The sequence below is a fragment of the Rhinoraja longicauda genome, chromosome 31, assembly GCF_053455715.1.
Source record: "Rhinoraja longicauda isolate Sanriku21f chromosome 31, sRhiLon1.1, whole genome shotgun sequence".
Lineage (NCBI taxonomy): Eukaryota > Metazoa > Chordata > Chondrichthyes > Rajiformes > Arhynchobatidae > Rhinoraja > Rhinoraja longicauda.
Window position 1 is genome coordinate 21,396,889 of NC_135983.1, and position 23,568 is coordinate 21,420,456.

General features: G+C 46.1%; 3 protein-coding genes across 7 annotated transcripts in view; 1 reads left to right on the plus strand and 2 right to left on the minus strand.

The window, feature by feature from the left end:
* Nucleotides 1-5,315, plus strand: part of pmpca (peptidase, mitochondrial processing subunit alpha) — a 20,295-nt gene extending 14,980 nt beyond the window's left edge. The window contains exon 16 of the mRNA XM_078425871.1: nt 4,893-5,315. The gene's annotated coding sequence lies outside the window, so the exon portion shown is untranslated. The remainder of the gene's footprint in view (nt 1-4,892) is intronic.
* inpp5e (inositol polyphosphate-5-phosphatase E) overlaps nt 1-15,367 on the minus strand; it is a 16,406-nt gene extending 1,039 nt beyond the window's left edge. The window contains exons 1-11 of one of the 2 annotated variants that reach the window (XM_078425869.1): nt 15,134-15,360; nt 13,339-13,477; nt 11,759-12,809; nt 7,377-7,500; nt 6,667-6,764; nt 6,089-6,213; nt 4,598-4,717; nt 3,641-3,748; nt 1,549-1,710; nt 1,082-1,197; nt 196-332 (exon numbers count right to left, since the gene is read on the minus strand). In XM_078425869.1, coding sequence (XP_078281995.1) covers nt 196-332; nt 1,082-1,197; nt 1,549-1,710; nt 3,641-3,748; nt 4,598-4,717; nt 6,089-6,213; nt 6,667-6,764; nt 7,377-7,500; nt 11,759-12,561 — 1,793 coding nt within the window. In that variant the 5' untranslated portion in view covers nt 12,562-12,809; nt 13,339-13,477; nt 15,134-15,360. Of the gene's footprint in view, nt 1-195; nt 333-1,046; nt 1,198-1,548; nt 1,711-3,640; nt 3,749-4,597; nt 4,718-6,088; nt 6,214-6,666; nt 6,765-7,376; nt 7,501-11,758; nt 12,810-13,338; nt 13,478-15,133 lie in introns of both variants that reach the window. The other variant, XM_078425870.1, reaches the window with a different exon arrangement.
* Nucleotides 15,368-20,229: 4,862 nt separating this feature from the next.
* Nucleotides 20,230-23,568, minus strand: part of sec16a (SEC16 homolog A, endoplasmic reticulum export factor) — a 53,518-nt gene continuing 50,179 nt past the window's right edge. For all 4 annotated transcript variants that reach the window (XM_078425867.1, XM_078425865.1, XM_078425864.1 and 1 more), the window contains 2 exons: nt 21,864-21,935; nt 20,230-20,748 (listed from right to left, as the gene is read on the minus strand). In XM_078425867.1, coding sequence (XP_078281993.1) covers nt 20,680-20,748; nt 21,864-21,935 — 141 coding nt within the window. In that variant the 3' untranslated portion in view covers nt 20,230-20,679. The remainder of the gene's footprint in view (nt 20,749-21,863; nt 21,936-23,568) is intronic.

Here is a 23,568-nt window from a genome sequence, read left to right on the forward strand (position 1 = left end):
TTTGCCCCCGTTTTGGATAGTTTCACATGATAGTCCTTAAGACTCTCTTGGTTATCAAGGACTCAGTAAAGAAAGATGCGTAGATGTTGAACAGAAAAGAGCTGTCTCAAGATGCCCTCCTCCTCCTACAGGACCACAAAAACATTCAGCAGGGTAGGGGAGCAAATGGGGGCAGAAAAAAACCCAATGTCTCACTTGTCTCTTCCGGGTCGAATCTTTACTTGATAGAAGCAGTAGACAGGTCTGTGGTCCGAGGTTTTGATAGAGCTGCAGGAGCCATACTTAACCACAAGAATGTCATCTTTGTGCCGACTCTTGTAAATGATTCTGTCCTGGAAGATAAGGGGAATAAGTTGCCTTTTGTATTGATATGAAATCAAGACTTCAATGGAAGGTAGACTGGAGATCCTTCCCTCACTTGTGTTTGTATGTGGCAATCACGTTCCCCACATTACAACTCTGACCAAGATTCAAAGAGATACTTTTGCTGTGAAACACAGTCCTTTCAGTTCTACTGTTCAGTCTTTAGACTTATCTAAACATCTGCAATTCCCTCACAACCCCAGATTTTCATAAGTTCTAGGGGCAGAATTAGGCCATTTGGCCTATCAAGTCTTATCCGCCATTCAATCGTGGCTGATCTATCTATCCCTCTCAATCCTATTATCCTGCCTCCTCCTTTTAACCTCCGACACCTTTTGAATTTTATTGTTTTCAAACTTAGAGTTCCCTTTAAAAAAAAAAAAATTGCTACCATCCTTTCAGACTTCTAATCGATGATCATAACAGCCGCATTAAAAAAAAGTCTTATCCTCCCTCTGGCTCATTTAATATAATTCTTAAACATGCCTCCTCTGGTTGTTAACTACCCTCCCCAGTGGGAAGTATTCCTCATTTCATCCAATCTTAAACTGCTCACATGAGAACCTCAGATGGATCACACTTTAATCAAGAACAACTTTAGCTTGTACGGGGGCTCAGCTAATCGGAATAAACAAGCGGGAAGACAGGTTAAAGAAGGGACAGCCGCAGCCAGAGATTCTTACAGAAATAAAACAGATTCCTTCCATTGATTCTTTACCGTATAAGAGGGAGTCCTTTTCTTGGAACTACTGTCATATACATCACACCCAACGTCAAATTTGTAGGTGGGTGGAAAACAGATTTCAGCTTCTTTGAAACCTTTGAAAACAGACCCTGAGGATTAAGGAAAGATTAGGTCAGTGAGCTTTAATGATGTCACCACCTTGGTACATAGGGTGTAGACTGAAAAGTGCTGCAGTCACATCTGCTAACACATTGCCTCACCGCGTACACCACAGACGGGCGAGGTACCAATTGTTACTTGCTCTGAACGTTATATTATAGTGAATTAGTGCCTATGGAACATATCCCACTGATAGTTTGTGCACAGGAAACAATACTCTTGAAGTCAGTGCCCTGTCACCTGCTCCCCATCAGGTCTAGATGCCTTAGAATCCACAGCCTAGATGGGCCCTCACCCTGCTGCCCACCCCAAGTTGATGGAAGGTTCACAATTCATCCTACCCTCCTGTAGTTTCCTGGTTAACTCGTCATAATGTAAAATAGAGCAGAGGTTGTCCTGGCTTTTACTTTCCAGGAGCTCGTCGATCACTGCTCGCTTTACATCCAGCCGAAAGTTGAAGTCACCAAACCAGAAAACATTGTCAAACCGGGAGGTCACATCATCTACAGGAATGGAACAAGAAAAAAGAGAAAACACTTTACTCTTAGTTATATCAAATTATTAAACCGTGTCGCAGACCATGTCAGCCTGGTTCAGTGGCAGCACACCAGATGAATGCCAGAAGTTCACTTCTGTACACTAAACGCTCACAGGGCCTTGTTATTATATCTATCAAGCTGCGGGCTCTGGCGGGAAGCTTCAAGGACATGGAGGGCTATAGATGTGAGGGGTGGACCGAGAAGGCAGGCCTTTTAGTTACAAAGTAACTTTCACATTGAAGGTTTTTATCTTCACTGGATCGTGAGCTCATTGGGAAAGGTCATAAGTGATAGGAGCAGAATTAGGCGATTCGGCCCTTCAAGTATACTCCGCCATTCAATCATGGCTGATCTATCGCTCCCTCTTAAACCCCATTACCTCTTGTCACCCGTACTAATCAAGAATCTATCTCTCTGCCTTAAAAATATTCATTGACTTGGCCTCCACAGCCTTCTGTGGCAATGAATTCCACAGATTCACCACCCTCTGACTAAAGACAGTCCTCCTGATCTCCTTCCTAAAGGAACGTCCCTGTAGGAGTCAGGCCCTGTGGTCCAACTACCATTAAGCACTAGAAAAATGGAATGTGTGCTGGCAGAACTCAGCAGGTCAGGCAGCATCTGTGGAGGAATTGGACATTCGCTGTTTCAGGGACCACCGATCAGTCTGCTGAAACACCTATCCATTCCCTCCACAGATGCTGCCTGAGCTGAGTTCCTCAGTGTGTTGTGCCGAAGATTCCACATCTGCAGTACTTTTAATATCAGTTTATAACTAAGTTTACTCATTTTATTCTCCCCACATTTCTATCAACTCTCCTCCAGACTTGGCACTCACCTAAATGTTAGAGGCGATTTATAGTGATCAATTAACTTACCAATCTGCACATTGTTTTTGAGATGTGGATGGAAACTGGAACACCCAGAGGAAACAACTTTCCAACTCCACATAGACAGCACTGTAGGTCAGGATTGAACCCAGGTCACCAAGAAGCAGCACTACTAACTACTGTTATGCCACCCCATTGTTCTATATAACATCTACCACCAGAACTGAGAGATTATACACGCCAAGAAGAAGGGTCTCGACCCGAAACGTCACCCATTCCTTCTCTCCAGAGATGCTGCCTGTCCCGCTGAGTTACTCCAGCATTTTGTGTCTACCTTCGATTTAAACCAGCATCTGCAGTTCTTTCCTACACAAGAAAGATTAAATATTCTGTGAAGTGACCCAATCGACATTTGTTCCCCCACTGATGATGGATCAATAGGTCAGTCATGATTTTATTATCCATGTGGTCATAAATACAAGATAGGCATTATTATTACATGCAGGGACCTCAGGAGAAACTTGAAAAAGCTTTTGTTGCGTGCTAACCAGTCAGCGGAAAGACAATACATGATACAATAGAGCCATTCATTGTGTCCAGTCAATAGTCGTTTATTTGCCACATACACATAAATGTGTCGTGAAATGAAAAATTACCCGCAGTTCAACAATAAGACCAATAAGAATAATCAATAAAAATGCAATAACACATAGTCATAAACTAATACCAAAGATACATGATAAAGGGAATACCGTGAATAACGTTTAGTGCAAGATAACGCCAGTAAAGTCTTATTAAAGATAGTACGAAGATTTCCAATTAAGTAGACAGCAGTTCAGGTTGTGGTAGGATGGTTCAGTTGCCTGATAACAGCTGGGAAGAACTGTCCCTGAATCTGGAATGTGGATTATGTTGCTGACAGGGTGAGGTGAAGAGTGGGAGAAAGCCATAAATATTTTCGTTGGTTCGAGTAGTCAGTTTTGACACTATTTTCTATGTAAGACCCAGCTGGCTTTATTGCTGCACACTGCAAATCGCACATTCTTTAAAATACCAGTACTCACTTGGGTTAGATCTGTACTTATTAGTGTTGGGAATGATCCTAGGCAGTCCGAGGGATTCTATTGTTTTACTGTAGTCCAGCATCCGCTCAAAAACCTTCCCTGGCCCAGCTGAGGGAATAGAGAGAGAAATTAGAATGAGTGTGTGATCCATTTTACAGATACTTCACCAGAACATCACCAAATCATACTTCACTTGCACTATGTCACTGTCCCCTTGATTCAGAATCAAACAGCACTTTTAAAACATCAAATAGGTTTAAAACAGTGAAAAATAGAATAACCATTGGGTAACAGCTTTACCTAAGCAGATTTTGAGAGTCCTATTTTAGGCACGTGGGATCAAAATCTAGACAAATGCTTCCTAGCAATGCTAGACAAATGCCCACATAGTGGGCGCTCTGCATAGTCAGAGCTGTGGTCTTTTGGATGCTGCATCAAACAGAACCAATGCCTTCAAGCTGGGAAAATCAATCCAAATGAATTGAATTCAAATGGGCACAGCACATCTAAAACTGAGGTGTCAACCCAGTGATACAACATGCTGCAAAAACAGCAGTTATTGAGAGAGCAGATGATCTCAAAGCCAACACAACAGACCACAACCCTAGCACAGAGTTGTGAAAGGTGGTGGTCAATTAAATAGCTAACAAGGCAGTTCCAAGATGATCTCCATTCTCGACACGCGAATGTTAAAGATCAGGCTGAAGCATTAGCAAACGTGTTCAGTAGGAAGTGCCAAGTGGCTGAATCTACTCATCAAATGCCGAGACCATGGACAGGAAAGGTTTCGAGGGATATGGGCCAAACATGAGCAAACAGGACTAGGTTAGATGAGACATCTAGGTCAACATGGACGAGTTAGTCCAAAGGGCCAGTTTCCATGCTGTATGACTTTATGATTGATCCATGATCTAGAGTGCATCTTCCTATATCAGCAATTGATTCTGTGAAACTTACAGGTGAAATGAGAAGTAATGAAGAGGAAGGATGTCCCAAAAAAAGTGAATGAGATCCCCACTGCTCCTTTCGTCTTGACCTGGGAGATGATGCGAGTTGTCACAGATGCTTGTTCCACCTCTGAGGGAGGAACAAATAGATACATAACGTAAACCTTAAACTGATGACCCAGATATTCTAGCCCGCACAGAACCAGATCAGTTCTTAAATATCTGGTTGTCCCGACCTGCACAAGCAAAACAGCTTGACACCCGACAATCTACACTGTATCTAACCTAAACTTTACCTCTCTTAGGAATGATCGATCGATTAGGAGGAGTGAGCTCTACTCTGTACATAACTGGTGCTATAGCTGATCTGAGTGTCTGAAGTAAGAGTACTCAAGCCTGGAGGTCTGATTCAAGGTCAGAACAGAAAATGAGTGACAGTATTTCATGACATTTCTGAATGTTTGACACCGTGATGTATAAAGGCATACATGCAGTGATGTTAAACTGTACAATGCTTGTCTGGCATCATGCGCAACTTTCTACTGCACAGACAAGGCCTATACCATCACTGAAGCAAGTCTCAGCTTGAGAGTTATAGTCTGCTTCAGCTTAAAGTTGATTCTATGTGGGCCATTTTCATTTTTCCCTGCCTCACAACCCTAGTTGCTGAAGTCCTCTGATGTTCCAACATCTGCCCAACCTATGCTCCCTCACCCTACCAAACAATGCATGGGCTGTCTGATCATTCCACCAATCCTCCCACCCCAGGTCAAATTCTCTCCCCAAACACCCATCTTCCATCCTGCACAATCCTTTTCAAGAGAGTGTTTAGATTTAGCTCTTAGGGATATGGGGGAAAAGCAGGAACGGGATATGATATATGATCATATTGAATGGCGGTGCTGGCTCAAAGGGCTGAATGGCCTCCTCCTGCACCCATGTTTCTGTTTCCCTGACCTATACCATGCAATCCTCTCCCCAACTCTTCGCTGCAATCTGCATGGGGTGAACAGTGCAATAGATTGAATTCGTCAGGTCAAAGACCTTTCATCTGATTTTGTTTCTGCACAATCTGCTGAGTATTGTCAGCTTTATCGCATTTAATTCAGATTTTCAGAATTTCATATTTAATTCAGACCAGCATGGTGACACAGCGGTAGAGTTGCTGCCTTACAGCACCTACAGCGCCAGAGACCCGGGTTCGATCCCGACTACGGGTGCTGTCTGCACGGAGTTTGTACGTTCTCCCCGTGACCGCGTGGGTTTACTCCGAGATCTTCGGTTTCCTCCCACACTCCAAAGACGTACAGGTATGTAGGTTAATTGGCTTGGTATAAATGTAAATTATCCCTAGTGTGTGCAGGATAGTGCGACTCGGCCGGCCTGTTTCCTAAACTTATCTCAAAACTAAACTAATCCTAATTTTAAGCACCCATTGTATGCTGCTTTAAAATGTTTTTGGTACTGGACAAGGAACAGTCTTTCAGTTCTCAGCACTCACCTGAACAGAACCAGATGAGGTCTCTCCTGATGAACACTGAGAGTTGCAGCACTCCGTGTGTCGCTGAGCACAGCAATACAAAGTAAGGCCCCAAGATCATCTGCAGGCGGATCTCCCACTCTCTCCTTTGCAAAGGGGGTTGGGGGAGGGGGAGGGAATGAAATTAGGTCATTCAAGGCATGATCCTGGAAGGTGTCTGCTAAGACATAAAAATACAGAAACTTGGCTGTGAACACCACCCCTGGGCCCGTCGGACGATCCACTCCAGAGGCCCATTCTCTCCAGGGTAGAATCCCGAGTTTCAACACCCTCTCCCATCCCACAATCAGAAGCTGCCTAAATAGTTGGTCTCAGGCTATGGAGGGAGAGCAATTAGCTGCAGTCCCTCAGGGTTGAAGGTAGTCTAGACTAGACAAAGAGTGCACCTGATTTGATGCTGCACGAGTTTGGAATGAGAGTATATTATGGGACAAGGTTTGTTTTTTTTGAGGGGTTTGGAGGCAAGGGGAGGGTACAAGAGGAACTGATTGAGAAACTGCAAGACACGGGATAATGCCGTGGTATTCTGTTCCTATTACTTGTCTGGGATTCCTTCCTGAGTACCGATGACATACAGGTCATGTAAGGGTTGAGAGTCGGAGGGCAGCAGCAGATCCTCCAGTGAATCCGGAAACTCCTGGGAAAGAGTGGAAACAGCACCGGTTAGAACAGGCTTGCGTCCACTGTGATCGGTGGGAAGAAGCAAAAGCTTTCGTTAGCACAGTACAATGTTTTTTCCTTCAGACATCCCAAAGTACTTTGCAGGGAATTAAATATTATTTTACTTAGATTCATCCGGCGTGGAAACAGGCCCTTCTGCCCAAATTGTCCATGCCGACTAAGACGGCCAATCCAAACTGGTCCCATTTGCAGCCAGCTGCCCTCTACCCCTCTATATCGTTCCGATCTAAACCTTTCTTGGGGCTTATTTTATTGTTTAATGTGTGCAAGTGCTTTCCATCAGCTGGTGGCGGTGGCACTGAATTGCATTCAGGACCAGACCTACAGCTGGTTTTAATTCTTCCTGCCACTAGATTGTAATGGGCAGCTGTGACCAAGTGTCTCGGCTCTTAACACACGCCAATTTAAGTGGCTTGTCCACGTAAAGCAGAGAGATCAGGCTGGGCATACCAAACCGAACATAAACGAGGCCAGCTGACTTGGTCTTAATGCTATTGTACATCCAAACTGAAAATTCCTCTTCATGGAGGTTTTGTCTTTGCTCTGTCCCCTGCAGTTAGTTACTTACCTTCTTGCCTTGCGTGTTCCAGGTGGCAATATACACTCGGAATATATTGTTCGGAAAATAACGGAGCAATTCACTGGCTCCCAAAAGTGATCCGCCGACCAGGAGATTACTGTCCATGTAACTCCTGTCAAGACACAGAGGCAGATGTTACAGTGCAGACTTGGTATAACAGTACGCTATGTTGTTTGCCCGTTACATCTCCTAGCTAGCTCCTTGCATCTCCTGCACACCATTTGCCCTGCCACATCATTGTCTTCATCTACCTTACAGTTTGATCCCAGAGCAGTGCAGTCTGTCATTACCATCGTGCCTTTCTTCTGCAACTGTGTACAAAGCCCATCGACCAGCTACAAATATTACTCATCCCTTTCGAGCTGCATGTGCTCCAGAACTATGGGAGCTGCCTCTTCCCTAACCGCTCAACATAAACATCACGTGGGAAAAAGAACAGGGAATAGATTAAAGATAGAAGATAGACACAAAAAGCTGCAGTAACTCAGCGGGACAGGCAGCATCTGTGGGATCATGGTCCAAGGATAAGTAGGAGGAGGTGTCCGAGAGTTGTCGCCTGGTCTCAGCCCAGCGACAAGAGGTCAGCACGCCAGACTACCGTGGCACCTCCCTTGTCGGCGGGTTGGATTTTAATGTCAGGGTTGCTGCAGAGTGAGCGGAGGGCTGTACGTTCAGAGGGGGTGAGGTTAGAGTAGGTAAGGGGAGAAGAAAAGTTGAGACAGTTGATATCGCGCCGGCAGTTAAAAATAAAGAGGTCTCGAGAGGGTAAAAGGCCATTCTGGGGAGTCCAAGAGGAGGGGGCCGGTGGAGAAGGGGTCATCACTGGATGGTGAGGACTCCTCCCCATAGAAAAAGGTGCGCAGGCGATGGAAGAAAAGCTCTACGCCGTGGCGGACCCGGAACTCGTTGAGGTGGGGGCGGAGGGGAAGAAGGTGAGGCCTCTGTTGAGGACAGGCCATTCCTTATCGGAAAGGGGGAGGTCGGGGGGGATGGTGTAGACACAACAAGGGTGAGGGTTGGGGTCGGAGGAGGGCCGGGGAGTGGATAAAGGCCAAGGCGAGATCTGGTGGGGGGATGGTGGGTGTTCAGAGGGGAGCGGGGTGTGAGGACTATTGTATGGGTGGGATGTGTTCGGGATAACCTCGTTAAAAGAGGGGGAAGGGGGGAAGACCCATCACTACTGAGGTTCCCTGTAGGTGGGAGGGAGCATTAGGGCCCAGCAGTGTCAGGCCACGTGGTGTGGGAGTCTAGCGTGGAGGCTGTGGGCCTGGTGCTGAGCCTGGAACTCTGGTGAGGCTACGGCTCTGGCCCGCTGGTGGGTGGAGAGGCGAGGGGTTGGTGATGTCGCTGGTGGAGTCCGGTGGGGGGCTGGAGTGGAGCATCGGTGGCCCCGGGGAGACAGTGAAGGTCGGTGACAGTAGCAGCGGTGGCCCCCGGAAGGTGATGAGAGTCGACGACAACAATGGTGGCCGCGGGAAGTCGGTGAGAGTCAGCGGCCGTGGCAGCTTCGGTGGTCCGGGCCTGGGTTTGGGGGGGAAGGTCGGAGAGGCGACTGGATGTTGATGCTGCTCCTCATGGTGCCAATCTCGGCCTTGTGGGGTTCGGGCAGGCGGCGCGGTCCAGCAGTGACCTGCGGGCAGTCGAGTCGAGGAGTGTCGGTGGAGGGAGCGGTCTGGAGGCGGGCAAGCTTGTGATCCTTGGTAGAGTCCAGGTAGGCGAGGGAGCATTTGTGAGGGCGTGGATATACCGTAGAATGAAGTACAGTTGGGGTCCATTGCAGGTGTGGGTGAGTGAGTGTGGGAGAGGCAGAGCGAGAGCCTGCTGGTGCCAGCACATCGCAGCATCAGCAAAGCCACTTTCAGTACCTGGATCAGAAGAACCTCCTTGGTTTGTGCAGGCAGGTTTCTACTTCCTAATAACGGTATATTATGTTATTTTGATCAGGACAAACCTATAGGCCTTCTAGTGTTTGAATGGGGGGGGGGGGGAGAGGGGGGAATGGACTGATGTGAGTAGGGGCTGTGAAAATGATTATGGAGTCCTACAGGATTCATTGGGGCATTAGCCTATCTCAAAGCAAGGAAGTAATGCTGAGGCTTTTATAAGGCGCTAGTGAAGCCACATTTGGAATATTGTGAGCAGTTTTGGATGCCATAGTTGAAGAAGGATGTGCTGGCGTTGAAGTGTCTAACATAGAAAATAGGTGCAGGAGTAGGCCATTCGGCCCTTCAAGCCAGCACCGCCATTCAATATGATCATGGCTGATCAGCCAGAATTAGTGCCCATTCCTGCTTTTTCCCCATATCTCTTGATTCCTTTAGCCCTAAGAGCTAAATCCAACTCTCTTGAAAACATCCAGTGAATTGGCCTCCACTGCTTTCCGTGGCAGAGAATTCCATAGATTCACAACTCTCTGGGTGAAAAAGTTTTTCCTCGTCTCAGTCCTAAATGGCCTACCCCTTATTCTTAAACTGTGACCCCTGGTTCTGGACTCCCCCAACATTGGGAACATATTTCCTGCATCTACCCTGTCCAATCGTCTAAGAATTTTCTATAAGATCCCCTCTCATCCTTCTAAATTCCAGCGAATACATGCCCAGTCAACCCATTTTTTAATCATACATCAGTCCCCCCAAAAATTAGTTTTGTTTTTAGTTTAAAGATTCATCATGGAAACAGGCCCTTTGGGCCACTGAGTCTGCACCGACCAATGATCATCCATACCCTAGTTCTACATAATCCCAGGTTTGCATCCTACACACTTGGGGGAATTGACAGAAGCCAATTAATCTACAAATATGCATGTCTTTGGAATGTGGGATGAAACTGGAACACCTGGAGAAAACATAGGGTCACAGGGAAAACATACAAATTGTATACAGACCACATCCATAGTCAGGATCGAACCCGGGTCTCTGGCGCTGTAAGGTAGCAGCTCTACCACTGTGCCAAGATGGTCCAGAGGTGGTTTACGAGAATGACCCAGGAGATGATTGGGTTAACATTTGAGGAACGTTTGATGGCTCCAGGCCGGTACTCAGTGGAGTGTCTTATTGAAACCTACCGGATAATGAAAGGGCTAGAGTGGACATGGAAAGGATGTTTCCAGTAATGGGAGAGTTTAGAACCAGAGGACACAGCCTCAGAAGTAAACGATGTGCCTTCACAATGGAGATGAGGAAGAATTTCTTTAGCCAGAGATTCATTGCCACAGACAGCTATGAAGACCAAGACGTTGGGTATTTATAAAGCAGAGATTGATCGAGAGATCTCCGAGGATATTGCCAGGATGTAGAGCAGATGTAGTCTTTACCCAGAGTAGGGGAATCAGCAACCAGGGGAGACAGGTTTAAGGTAAGAGGGGAAAGATTGAATAGGAATCTGAAGGGTAACATTTTCCACACAGAGGGTGGTGGGTATATGGAATGAGCCACAGGAAGAGGTAGTTGAGGCAGAAACTATACCAACATTTAAAAGACATTTGGACAGGTACATGGAGAGAAAAGGTTTAAGGAAATTTGGGCTAAAAGTAGGCAGGTGGGACGAGTGCAAATGTGGCACCTAGTGCAGATGTGGTCCGAAGGGCCTGTTTCCATGTTGTATGACTATGAATGCGTGTGAGAGGGAAAAATAGATGAGCCATGATTGAATGGTGGAGTAGACGATGAGCCAAATGGCTTAATTTTGCTCCTATGTCTTGTGGTCAAAGGACAGAGCATCAGCAAAATTACAGAATAAAATTACACAGGTCAGGCAGCATCTCAGGAGAGAAGGAATGGGTGACTTTCGGGTCGAGACCCTTCTTCAGACTGAAAGTCACCCATTCCTTCTCTCCAGAGATGCTGCCTGACCTGCTGACTTACTCCAGCATTTTGTGAATACCTTCGATTTGTACCAGCATCTGCAGTTATTTTCCTAGACAGAATAAAATTACACGATAAACAGAAGTACAGAAGGAAACTGAATTCACAGTGAACCAAGAAATATTAATGGCAATTTATAGACAGCAAACTCCCACCATGAGCACCTTATCTTGGAGAGTAAACATTGCTGACAACACTGGGGAGAACTTCCCTCTTCCTGACAACAGTTTCCTCTGGGTTTTTACGCCCATCTCCCAAATGGACCATGCATATGCCAGTCTAGCAACTCTAACGATAAAATGGCGCAGCAGTGTTGCAGTCCTCTGCCCAGGTGGATAAACCTAGGCTTTGAGTACTAACGTCGCTGCAGCGTGTCGCAAGCCTCCAAGGTGAGAATGTAATCAATTAAGCTAAAGTGGACACATTGAATTCTGCAGACAATTTGCAGAGGATTTAATGCAAAATAATTTGCAAACTTTTCCACCTTAGTTGAGGAGATATTCTTACCTGTTCCGAAGATCCTCTGACAGGATGGGAACCATGATACTGCTTGAAGAAGTCATGGAAATAGAGGATTGACTGTCCTCGGTGCCTTGAGATGGGCTAAGAAAAGGGATTTGCTGGTTTGACTTCCCAGCCGCTTGAATGTAATCCACATAATCCAGGTCGATCCGATTACTGGTCCTTAGTGCTGACGACTCTATATTAACAGCAATGGGAGGGAGCGGCATGGTGTGCACCACCGGGAGCAGCTTCCTCCTGCCTGATGCCACTGGTTTATCAATGGAAGGTTCTTTGGGCTCGGAATCCAGGTGGGGAGGGCTGTTCCAGAACTCAGTCGTGCTGCCGGCTGACTGGTTGACCTCACAATCTCGCAGACTGCTGCTGCTGCTGCTGCTACCCCGAGACAAGAGCTTCTGGGAAGCCTCTGCAGATCTCCCCTTGAGACCCAGCAAAGGGGAACCCGAGAAATCTCCGTAGGGAGAGCCACACGACGAGTCAGTGTCGACTGGTTCCGAAGAGCTCTCCTGGCTGCTCCTGATCTTTGCTCTCCGGTTGAACTTCATGCTCTCCAGCGAGTGCAGGCGGAGCAGCCTAGTCTGCCGCAGAGGCTTTGGTTTCACCGGTGGTCTTGGGATTAAAGGCACCTCCAGTCCTTGGACCCCATGGCCCAACTCTTCTGAAGGGTACATCACAGTGTCTTCAAGGAATGGGGTGGATCCCTCCATGTCCTCTGGACTAGCTCTGCTGTCCAACTCAGTGATCAGGTTTGAGGTGCCGTGCGGTAGCAGTTCCATCTGGTCACCCATTCTCTTATAACAGTGCGACGGTATATCAAGCAACGTGTATGCAGCTGGGAACCACCTGATGTTAATGGCTCTCCCAGGTTAGAAAAACACTTAGAGGTGCTCTGTTCCCACCATCAGTGATCCTCTGTGCGGACTGCCAAATCCTATGATTTGTGTGGAGGGACCGGGCGAGATCAACGGTACAAACAGGTGTAGTAGTGGAGTCCTGACTGGTTTCCAGAAGTTCCAGGGATGCCACACAACAGCACCTAACGTAAAACAAACAGAACTGAGGACATTTGGAATGGACGGTATTACATTTATTTATGTGATGTCTTTAAAAAAAGACCTTCAAACTCAGAAGTGAGAGCATTGAACCACAACTTCCATTTTGGTGATGGACAAAGAATCACAGGACATTTCGCAGAGGGGACACATGCCTATTGCTTGTGCAAATATACGTGAAGAATGGGCATTACATCAATAATGTATATTTGATTGAGAGAAATTTTAATCTTCGTAACTATAAAAATCAGAAACCGAGTCAAGAATGGACAAAAGATCTAGCAAGCAGATTCAGTTAAATCTCCCAAAAGCAAGCCTGGCAGATGAAACTCAGTGTTCAGTCACCAGTTGGTGCTGGTTGTATGTGATACTGTGCTCCACCTTCTGTTGCCATCCACTGGGAGAGTGTAACCAAGGGCTTCCTTCCTCTCACCCCACCTCACCAAATGGCACAACCCATGGTCTCACTATACAAGTGTGCGTAGTGGTGCCACTTCCAACTCCCAGACACACCTTTCTCGCGTCCGTCCAGCATCGCCTGTGTAGACATGAACGAAGGATATCACGTGGAGGCGCCCATCCGGGTGGGTTATTATGTATTGCCATGGAAGCCACCAGGGTGCCCCGTTTCTCGGGTGAACCGTTTCAGGACCTGTCGAGGAAAAAAACAACTAGAATGGGTGCAGAGCAAATTGACCAGGGGCGAGGGATTTCCCCGATGTGAAAACATGAAAGAATCTGGAAATGTCACCTTGGCACAAAGGAGGGAAAAGACTGTTGAAAAAGAGGCGTTCAAAATCATAAAGGGTTTTGACAGGGTAAATAAGGAGGAGCAATTTCCATTGGCAGGAGAGTTATGTGCCAGAAAGTAGAAGAGGGGACTTTGTTATCATCTGTCGGCACTGCCTGTAAGCCTGGTGGGAGCACATTCAGATGGATACTTTTGGGGAACAATTTGCAGGGCATGGAAGAGCAGAGGGTTATAGGACAAACTGGCACGAGCAATAATGGGCTGAATCGCTTTTAGGGAAAAAACATTTAAAGATAAAACTGCCATTTACACAGGACTTTTCACAATCTCCATATGATTTCATATGCACGTTTTATTTCCAAATTCAGGTAACTCACAGCCCGTGTCCTTTTCTCCCTTCCCATCTACCCAGATCCTCTCACACACACCCTGGACCTTCCCACATTGTCCCCAGCTTCCTATTACTCCATTTCTTACCCACCCTCCGCACCCACTCCATCTGCCCATCACCCACACACTCCTCCCACCCTGCATAAGGAAAGATGAAAATAGATGACCAAAAGCTTGCTCTAAAATCTGAATGCAGAGAGGTTTGGAAAGGAACTTCCAGATCTCAGGGGTTAAGAACATGGAAAGCCCATTGTGGGGCTTAGGGACATGCATAAACCGGGCAATGAGGTGATATCAGAGCTTCAGTCAGATCTCACATCCTCAAGTCTCTCTATCTTGAATTGCTTAAGAGGCACTTTTTTGGAATATGGTTTTGCCTTAAGGCTGGGTGTAACATTTCATAGTATATGGGAAAGAATGAGTCACTGAACGTATTTGAAGACAAAATAATTCTGTAACAACTGTGTCCCCGGGAACCAGATTTGATAAACAAACACAGTGGTGTTGAGTGATAAGGAGCTGGTATGAGTTGTGATATAGGCACCCAAGTTTTGGATGAGCTGAGGGTGGATGATTGGAGCCTAACCAGGAGACAGACTTGGACCCTTTCAGTTCTATATGCCTCAGGGCTACATCAGCTTAGCGATTTCTCGTCAAGAATCCAGACTTGGTCGTATTTACCCGTGTCCATCTCAAACACCCCCTCACCTGTATCCACCTCAAACTCTCCCTCACCCTGTATCCACCGCCTCTTTTCCACCTTTCTCTTCCCTACTACATTCAGTCTGAAGGGTCCCGACCCGAAAGGTCGTCTGTCTGCCTACCCCCACACCACAGACTGAGTTACTCCAACACTCTCCTGCGGCTGCCTGGTGTCATGTCCCCCGCGGAGGGAGGCTGGCCTCGGCCCCTGGAGAAATGTTTCGCCTTGCCGCAGTAACTGAGGGAGGGAGGGTTGGACAGCGCGCTGCCCGCCCGCGGGTGGGAGCAGCCGGAGAGGGGATGCGGGACTCGACCGTCGGCCGAAGAAGGGTAAACCCGTCAATCCGCGCCCACCCCCCTCCCTCCCTCCCTCCCTCCCCCTCCTCCCTCCCTCCCCCTCCTCCCTCCTCTCCGGACTCCTGCTCTCAGTGATTTAACCCCTCTCCCCCCAGCGCCACAACTTACCTCACTCGCCGGCCCCGCTCCCCACTCCCGAAAGTCGGAGCCATGACACAGGCGGCGGCCCCCTAGCAACACGGAGCGGCGCTGCCCGGCGCGGGGCATGGCGGGCAGTTGGAGGACCGCCCGGAGGACAGCGGCGCTGGTTGCGCGGTGCATTCTGGGATACTGGAGGACCCAGCGCAGCCTGGGCCGGTCATCTGCGCTGAGGTTTATTTTGTTGCCCTGTGTACCGAGGTACAGCGAGAATCTGAGACATTCCTTCTCACTACTGGCCACATCTTCCCATCTCCACCCCTTTCACTTTCCCGCAGAGTTAGAGACCGTTCCCTCCTCAACTCCCTGGTCAACTCGTCCCTTCCCACCCGAAGCACCCCCTCCCCGGGCACTTTCCCCAGCAACCGCTGGAGATGCAACACCTGTCCCTTTACCTCCTCCCCTCGACTCCATCCAAGGACCCCGACAGTCTTGTCAGGTGAGGCAGAGGTTCACTTGCACCTCCTCCAACCTCATCTGCTGTTCCAGGTGTCAACTCCTGTTGAGACCAAGTGCAGGCTCGGCCATCGTTTCGCTGAACACCTCCGCTCAGTCCGCCTTAACCTACCTGATCTCCCGGTTGCTCAGCACTTTAACTTCCCCTCCCATTCCCAATCTGACCTTTCTGTCCCGGGCCTCTTCCATTGTCAGAGTGAGGCCCAGCGCAAATTGGAGGAACAGCACCGCATATTTCACTTGGGTAATTTACACCCCAACGGTATGAAGATTGACCACTAAATTCAAATAGCCCTTGCTTTCCCTTTCTCCATCCCCTCCCCAATCCCAGTTCTCCCGCCAGTCTTGCTGTCTCCGACTACATTCTATCTCTGTCCCGACCCCTCCCTTTCCATCAGTCTGAAAAAGGGTCTCGTGTCAAAACATCACCCATTCCTTCTCTCCAGAGATGCTGCCAGTCCCGCTGAATTACTCCAGCATTGTGACTGTCTAGTGAGAAACCTTGTTTTGTATGGTATCCAATTAGATCAGATAATACTCTACATAAATGCAATCAATCCAAACTAAAGTACAATAGGTAGAGCAAAGGGGAAGATAGTTATAGTTCTCAGGACAACAGTTCCAGCGACAAAGTCCAATATTCACAACTTGATAAAGATGAATCGGACAGTAAAATAGGGTACATAGACAATAGGTGCAGGAGGAGGCCATTCGGCCCTTCGAGCAAGCACCATCATTCAATGTGATCATGGCTGATCATTCTCAATCAGTACCCCGTTCCTGCCTTCTCCCCATACCCCCTGACTCCGCTATCATTAAGAGCTCTATCTAGCTCTCTCTTTAATGCATTCAGAGAATTGGTCTCCACTGCCTTCTGAGGCAGAGAATTTCACAGATTAACAACTCTCTGACTGAAAACGTTTTTCCTCATCTCAGTTCTAAATGGCCTACCCCTTATTCTTAAACTGTGGCCCCTTGTTCTGGACTCCCCCAACATTGGGAACATATTTCCTGCCTCTAACGTGTCCAACCCCTTAATAATCTTATACGTTTCGATAAGATCCCCTCTCATCCTTCTAAATTCCAGTGTATACAAGCCTAGTCGCTCCAGTCTTTCAACATATGACAGTCCTACCATTCCGGGAATTAACCTAGTAAACCTACGCTGCACGCCCTCAATAGCAAGAATATCCTTCCTCAAATTTGGAGACCAAACCTGCACACAGTACTCCAGGTGCGGTCTCACTAGGACCCTGTACAACTGCAGAACGACCTCTTTGCTCCTATACTCAACTCCCCTTGTTATGAAGGCCAACATTTCATTGGCTTTCTTCACTGCCTGCTGTACCTGCATGCTTCCTTTCAGTGACTGGTGCACTAGGACACCCAGATCTCGTTGTACGTCCCCTTTTCCTAACTTGACACCATTCAGATAACACTCTGCCTTCCTATTCTTACCACCAAAGTGGATAACCTCACACTTATCCATATTAAACTGCATCTGCCATGCATCCGCCCACTCACACAACCTGTCCAAGTCACCCTGCAACCTCATAGCATCTTCCTCACAGTTCACACTACCACCCAGCTTTGTATCATCTGCAAATTTGCTAATGGTACTTTTAATCCCTTCATCCAAGTCATTAATGTATATTGTAAATAGCTGCAGTCCCAGCACCGAGCCTTGCGGTACCCCACTAGTTACTGCCTGCCATTCTGAAAGGGACCCATTTATCCCCACTCTTTGCTTTCTGTCTGTCAACCAATTTTCTATCCATGTCAGTACCCTACCTCCAATACCATGTGCTCCAATTTTGCCCACTAATCTCCAATGTGGAACCTTGTCGAAGGCTTTCTGAAAGTCATATTTGAGCTTTCCATTAAGGTTCATTGCACCACTGTATCTCCTGCCCATTCGAATACAGAAAACCCTCACAAAGCCTTGCCATTGATTGGGAGTACTGAGAAAGTGCAATTTCTGAGGTCAGTTACAAGCTATCGTCACAAACTGCAGTTCAACAGGATGACTGGATTAAATGCTGTCCGGGAATCATCTCAGATGAATGAGGCTAGATGAGGTTTGACCCTCACTGACCGATCACAACAGGGTGACCTGCAAGGTCATTGTATTTGCAAACAAATCAAACTTCTGACAGTTCAGGTGAATATTAAATGCATGAGATCCCATGGGAATAGGAACAGGATACCAGGCCAATAATCCTCAAGCGTCATGATTAGATTAAATGGTCATTACCTCAGATGCTGTCCATGCCAGGTTTGCACAAACTTCAGTGTGTTCTGTGTTTTCCTCCACCTCCCACAGATGATTGGTAAGTTAAATGATTAGTAATTTATCTCTCAAGTAGGTGAGTGCTAGAAACATGGTAGATCAACTCATGTACGAGAATAGATAACAAGAATAACTTGGGAATGAGAAGGATGGGACGGTTTGAAAAATAAATTGCAAATATAAAATGACTCAACTTTTAACTGAAACAAAATGGTAGAAACACAAATGCAGGTACCATTCTGGGGCAAGAGAAACAGATGCTTAGTCAGAACAGAAAGATGGGGAAACAAATTAGAACAAGTTGCAGAGAGGGTGAGGGAAGGATAGATTGGGAAAAAAGTGAATCTGAGAGGCAAGGCCCAGATTGCCAGGTGGTCCTCCATTCAATAGGAGAGGCAGAGGTTAAAATGTGTGCACACAGCAAGGGTGTGGGACATACCGAACAAGTTAAGATGCACTAATGAAGAAGAAAAAATGGATGACTTACAGCAGGACTGGGCACTTTGGATATAGATAGAAAATGCAAGTCACCTAATGTTAGAGAGTTTGCTAGCAAGTGTGAAAGACTTCATGTGGCCAGGCAGGAATTAAGGTGCTGTTACTTCATACTGCACCTGGACATGTTGCAACCTTCCTTTCAACTGATGCTGCTTGACCTGAGTGTTTCCAGCATTCAGTTTTGGTTTTCCAGCATCTGCATTTTGATTTTGAGACTTGAGATACAAGACAAATTCCACCAAATGCCACTGCACAAAATAGTTTACATTAATAGCACAAAGCACAGGTCATTTTATCTGACCCCATTTAATGTAACCCTTCTCTTATCTCAGAGAGAGATGTAGCGCCCAAAGGAATGCTTCAACTCACCAATATGCACTATCCATCAGGCAACCCGTTCATTAATCCTACTTAGTATTCTCTCCACATTCTTATCTCCTGCCCTCAGGGTGCTACAAGTCACCTACAGTCAGGGCAATTTGCAGTGGCCACTTTGCCAATCAACCTGCATGCCTTTAGGATGTGGGATGAAACCAGAGATCACAGAGAACGTGCAAACTGCACACAAGATAGCATTGCACTTGAGGTAAAGATTGAGCCTGGGCCTCTGACTGTGAGGCAATGGCTAATTAACATCAATCTGAATTGTTACTGCTTTGGTTTGACGTTTGCAAAGAGCACCATTTATGTTGCCCTTCTCATATGTATGCACCTCCTCTTAGAGCCTTTACATCATCTAACTCCTCCATTGTTTCCGCAACGGCATCTAGATCCAACAGAGGGTGATTTTTTAGTGCATATTAATTTGTTGCCATTCCTTCATTCGGGGCTGTTTGGAACTAGATTTTTATGTCAAAAAGGTCTCAATTTTGAATCGCTCCCTCAGACATTCCTAAACAAGATATTGATTTGAACTGTAGTTTCTCGTAGCCAAATCCTCTGGTTGCAGTAAATTTCTCTTGAATTCTCTCCAGGGCTTTGCACTGTTAATAGATTTCAACTAATAGGAGGTCTGCATCTTGCGTTGTGCATTTGTACTGCTGTTCCAAGGTCAGCTGGGTTTACATGGGGAATTTCGATGGAATTGCAGTCACTGTCTTACAACAAAATGCAGTCCCAGCAAATAGTTAAAAGTGTTCCAGAACGCAAAATATTTTATTTCATTTTACAGTGTGCATCCTTAAAACATAAGAAAATAAACTCCTTAGGCAAGAAAGCCTCCGAAATTGAAATACTGTGCAGTCTTCACAAGAGAAAGTAGTTCTTTGGAATCAAAAAAACAGCAACATTGGGATACAGTTAAAGACTGGGTCTGGGGGTTAGGTTGGAGGCAAGAGGGTAAAGAGGGGGTGGGGAAAGAAAATCACATTGAAGGGCATTAGATCAGCTGATTTCATTCTGTACATTACGATTCCAAAATTGCACTGCATTTTCATGGTGATTTTGTATGTTGCTGCCTAACATACAAATTAGCATATCACCTTCGGAATACTGTTGAGTTTGAGGGGCTTTGAGTTTGAGGCCCCTGCCCCCACTCCCCTTAAGTAGTTAAAAAATTCTAACCACCTCCTGCCATGTCTGTCACGCCATCTTCCAGAATAAGAGAGAGAGAGAGAGAACTTCTATATTACATCTCTAAAATTTATTCACACTGTACTCCAGATATTTCAAAGTATTAATGTACAACAGGTGGATCTGGCTATACAGTACTCTTTTACAACAGCCTTATATATATTACCCAAATACAAATGGTCAGAGTCAATCTATTAATCATTTCTATCTGTTAACCCTCCCTCGGGAATCCCCCCCCCCCCCCCCCCGCCAAAGAAAAACTTCAAGTACATTTTTGCTGTTTTGAAACAAATGTTACCGCCAAACTAAAAGTTAGAGCTGGGCTTGTCTGGGTGTGCCATTATCTGCTTACGCCATTTTGACTTCATGGTAGACATTCTCACGTTTACAGTCACATTCAGAGGGTATGCATTTCTTTTCAAATCGCAATGCAATGTGACTGCAAGCCCTCCACATACAGCAGCTCCCAACTTCTGGAAAAAACATTGTATTTTATACAGGGTCATTTTCAATCCCTAGGCACCTCTCAATGAGGTTTGCAGCTCAAAAATCGTCCTGTCTTGGAGCCCTTACAATTTAATGTTTTTAAACATACATCCGTCTGGTTTAATCACCTGTATTTGCCCAGAACACATCACCTGCATCCATCCCTATTATGGGTTTACAATATTATTTTTTCCAGGGTTCGTTTTAGATTTCTTTATTTTAGCGTTGGATATTTTCTTTGCCCAAACCGTCCTGGTCGAGAAGCTGTAGTGCTGGCTGTGGGCTGGAAATTAGAGGTCAAATTATCAGTTAGTAACAGAAGCATAGAAATGGATTATGCTGTTCAACGGTTCCGTCAAGTACAGCTTTCCCAGGACAGAAACATCACTGATCCAAAGCAGAATACCCTTCCTTACTGACCCATCAAATACTGCCAAGCAAGTGCTGCTTTCGTTTGACCTCTCCCACACTGTACCAAATAACCCAGGGCAAGTACAGCATGGGTTAGATAAAGGTACATTTTGGAAGACTTAATAAATGGATTTTGGACTGCATGCTCAGAAATCCCAAAAGATAAAACATTGAACAGTACAGCAAAGGGACGGGCCCTTTGGCCCAGTGTCTGTGCCAAACATGATGCCAAGTTAAATTAATCTCCTCTGCCTGTGGGCAATCCACTTCTAACATATCCATATGCTTGTCTAAAGGTCACGACAGTTAAATAAGAGTCGTAAGACCCAGTATAATTACATTTATTGAAACTTGGAAGAGTAGGTTGCCACGTCAGCTCTGCGTAAAGGTAGTTAGGCAACAGCAAGAGTACAGTGTGTGCACAGTCCAAGAGTGTTGTGATAGCACTGGAGAGGAGAAAGGTTTTATCAGATGTGGCAAAGGCTGGAGAATTTTAATTGCATGGCTGGACTGGCTAGGTTAGAGTTCTTTTCATTGGAACACGAGGCTGAGCAATGATTTTGAGTCAGTGTCAGTCCCGTTTGCCCACTTTGGCTGAGATCCCTCTAAGCCTTACTGAGGTGGATAAGATTATGAAAGTCCTGGAAAGGATAGATAGGAGGATGTTTCCTCGCCACATCTTACTCCCACCCAGAAAACGGCATTCCCTGATAAGCAGAACCCCTTAATGCTTTTAAAAGATAGTTGATGAGGTGTGGCTGAAAAATGGAAAAGGGCTGGATGCCTCTTTTGGCCATGATGGGGTGATGGCTTCCTTTATAGTACCTTCTATAATCCAAAGCACAGCTCTCTTGGAATTGAACATTAAATATTGGCAATGGAATATTTTCAAGGTCTAAAACACATGTTCATAGTTATACCAACATTACCAAGATTTAAACCATAGTGTGAAGCAGAACTTATATTAACTAAAACCAAACTACTTACTTGGGCAAACTGAGCAGGATTGTAAAACTGAACAGTTCCTTGTGCAGAGCCTCCTTGTGCAGGTGGAGGGACCTGCAAAACAGGTCAACATTAAACAGGTTGCATCATGGCAAAGAAAGGCATTATTACTGCGTTTCTCACAACCTCGACACTTTGAAGTGCATTACAACCAAGTTTCGTTTGAAGTGTGGTCACCGCTGTATTGGCCGGCATGCCGCGGTTCAATTTGGAGATTGTAATGGTACGAACTGGGATGGGAAGAAGCATTACAGTGGGCTACGCTCATCCAACTAAAAAATGCCATGGGTTCAAGAACCATTTGAGACACAAGCTTGTAATTCTCCACTCTGTGCAGAGCTGGAGGATTACGAAACCAAAAATTCCATCTATCGGATCAGATCTTAGACACCAAACCACCTGCCCTCAGGTGTCATAAAAGGTACAAGTGTTATGTGAAAAGCTCTGTTGCTGTGCTCATCTCTCTGTCAACGTGAGCAGTTTATCCGGAAACTATCTCTCTTCTGTCTATGCGTGTATGTGTGTTTGAAAACAATGAAAAACAAACTTCACTGATAAAACCCAAATCTCACAAAAAGGAGGCACCTTCAGAATAGAAGAGATTTTTAGCAGGAGAATAAAGAGAAAGACAGCTCTCACAATTAAGTTTTAATGAAAAGATGGACTTCTCCACATGTGTAATGGGACTACTGTTAGTCAATTTGTTGACTCTGTGTAGGAGAAATGTGCAACATCAGTAATCCCTGTGGCTGTTCATGACTGCACAGTTCAGCAGTAATATGGCTTACCGCTGCAGACTTGAGGGTCTGATCTAGAGGGAGAAGTTGGGCAAGCTAAGACTTTATTAATTGGGGCGCAGAAGGCTGGGGGGGGGGGGGGTTATCTTATAGAGATGTAGAAAATCATGAGGGAAATAGATAGGGTGAAGGCAGAGCGCCTTTTACCCAGAGTAGGGGAATCAAGAACCAGAGGACATAAGTTTAAGGTGTAAGGGGAATGATTTAATAAGAACCCGAGGAGCAACTTTCCCCCACTCAGAATGATGGGTATATGGAATGAGCAGGTGATAGATGGGCCAAGTACCGTAAAAACATTTAAAAATACATTTGGACAGGTTCATGGATAGAAAGGTTTAAGGGGGATATGGGCCAAACACAGATGGAGCATCTTGGTTGGCAACAGCACTTTGGGCTGAAGGGCCCGTTTCCATACTGTCTGACTATGACTTGAAGTGCTCGGGCTCAGTGAACCAATATTTGGAATTTAGAAAAAGAGAAAGCAATCCATAAGGAAAATTGGTTGCCATCTTGTTTTTCTTCCTTCAATCTGTACATAGAGCCATTGAGCTGAACAGCATGGAAACGGGCCCTTTTGCCTGCTTTGTCCGTGCTGACCAAGTTGCCATATGGGACTAGTCACATTTGCGTGCATGGCTCCCTAAACCTTTCCTATCCATGTATCTGTAAAGCTGTCTTTTAAAAGTAATTGTATCCACAGCTTCTCCCGGCAGTTTATTCCAGATATAGACCACGCTCCGAGTGATAGCCTTGGCCCCAAGGGCCCTCTTACCTAAAGCCTATGCCCTCTGGTTATAGAAACCACTATCCTGGGAAAACGGCTGTGAACATTCACCTTATTCATGGCCCTCATGACCCTATCCCCTTTGATAAGGTCACCCTTTCCATTT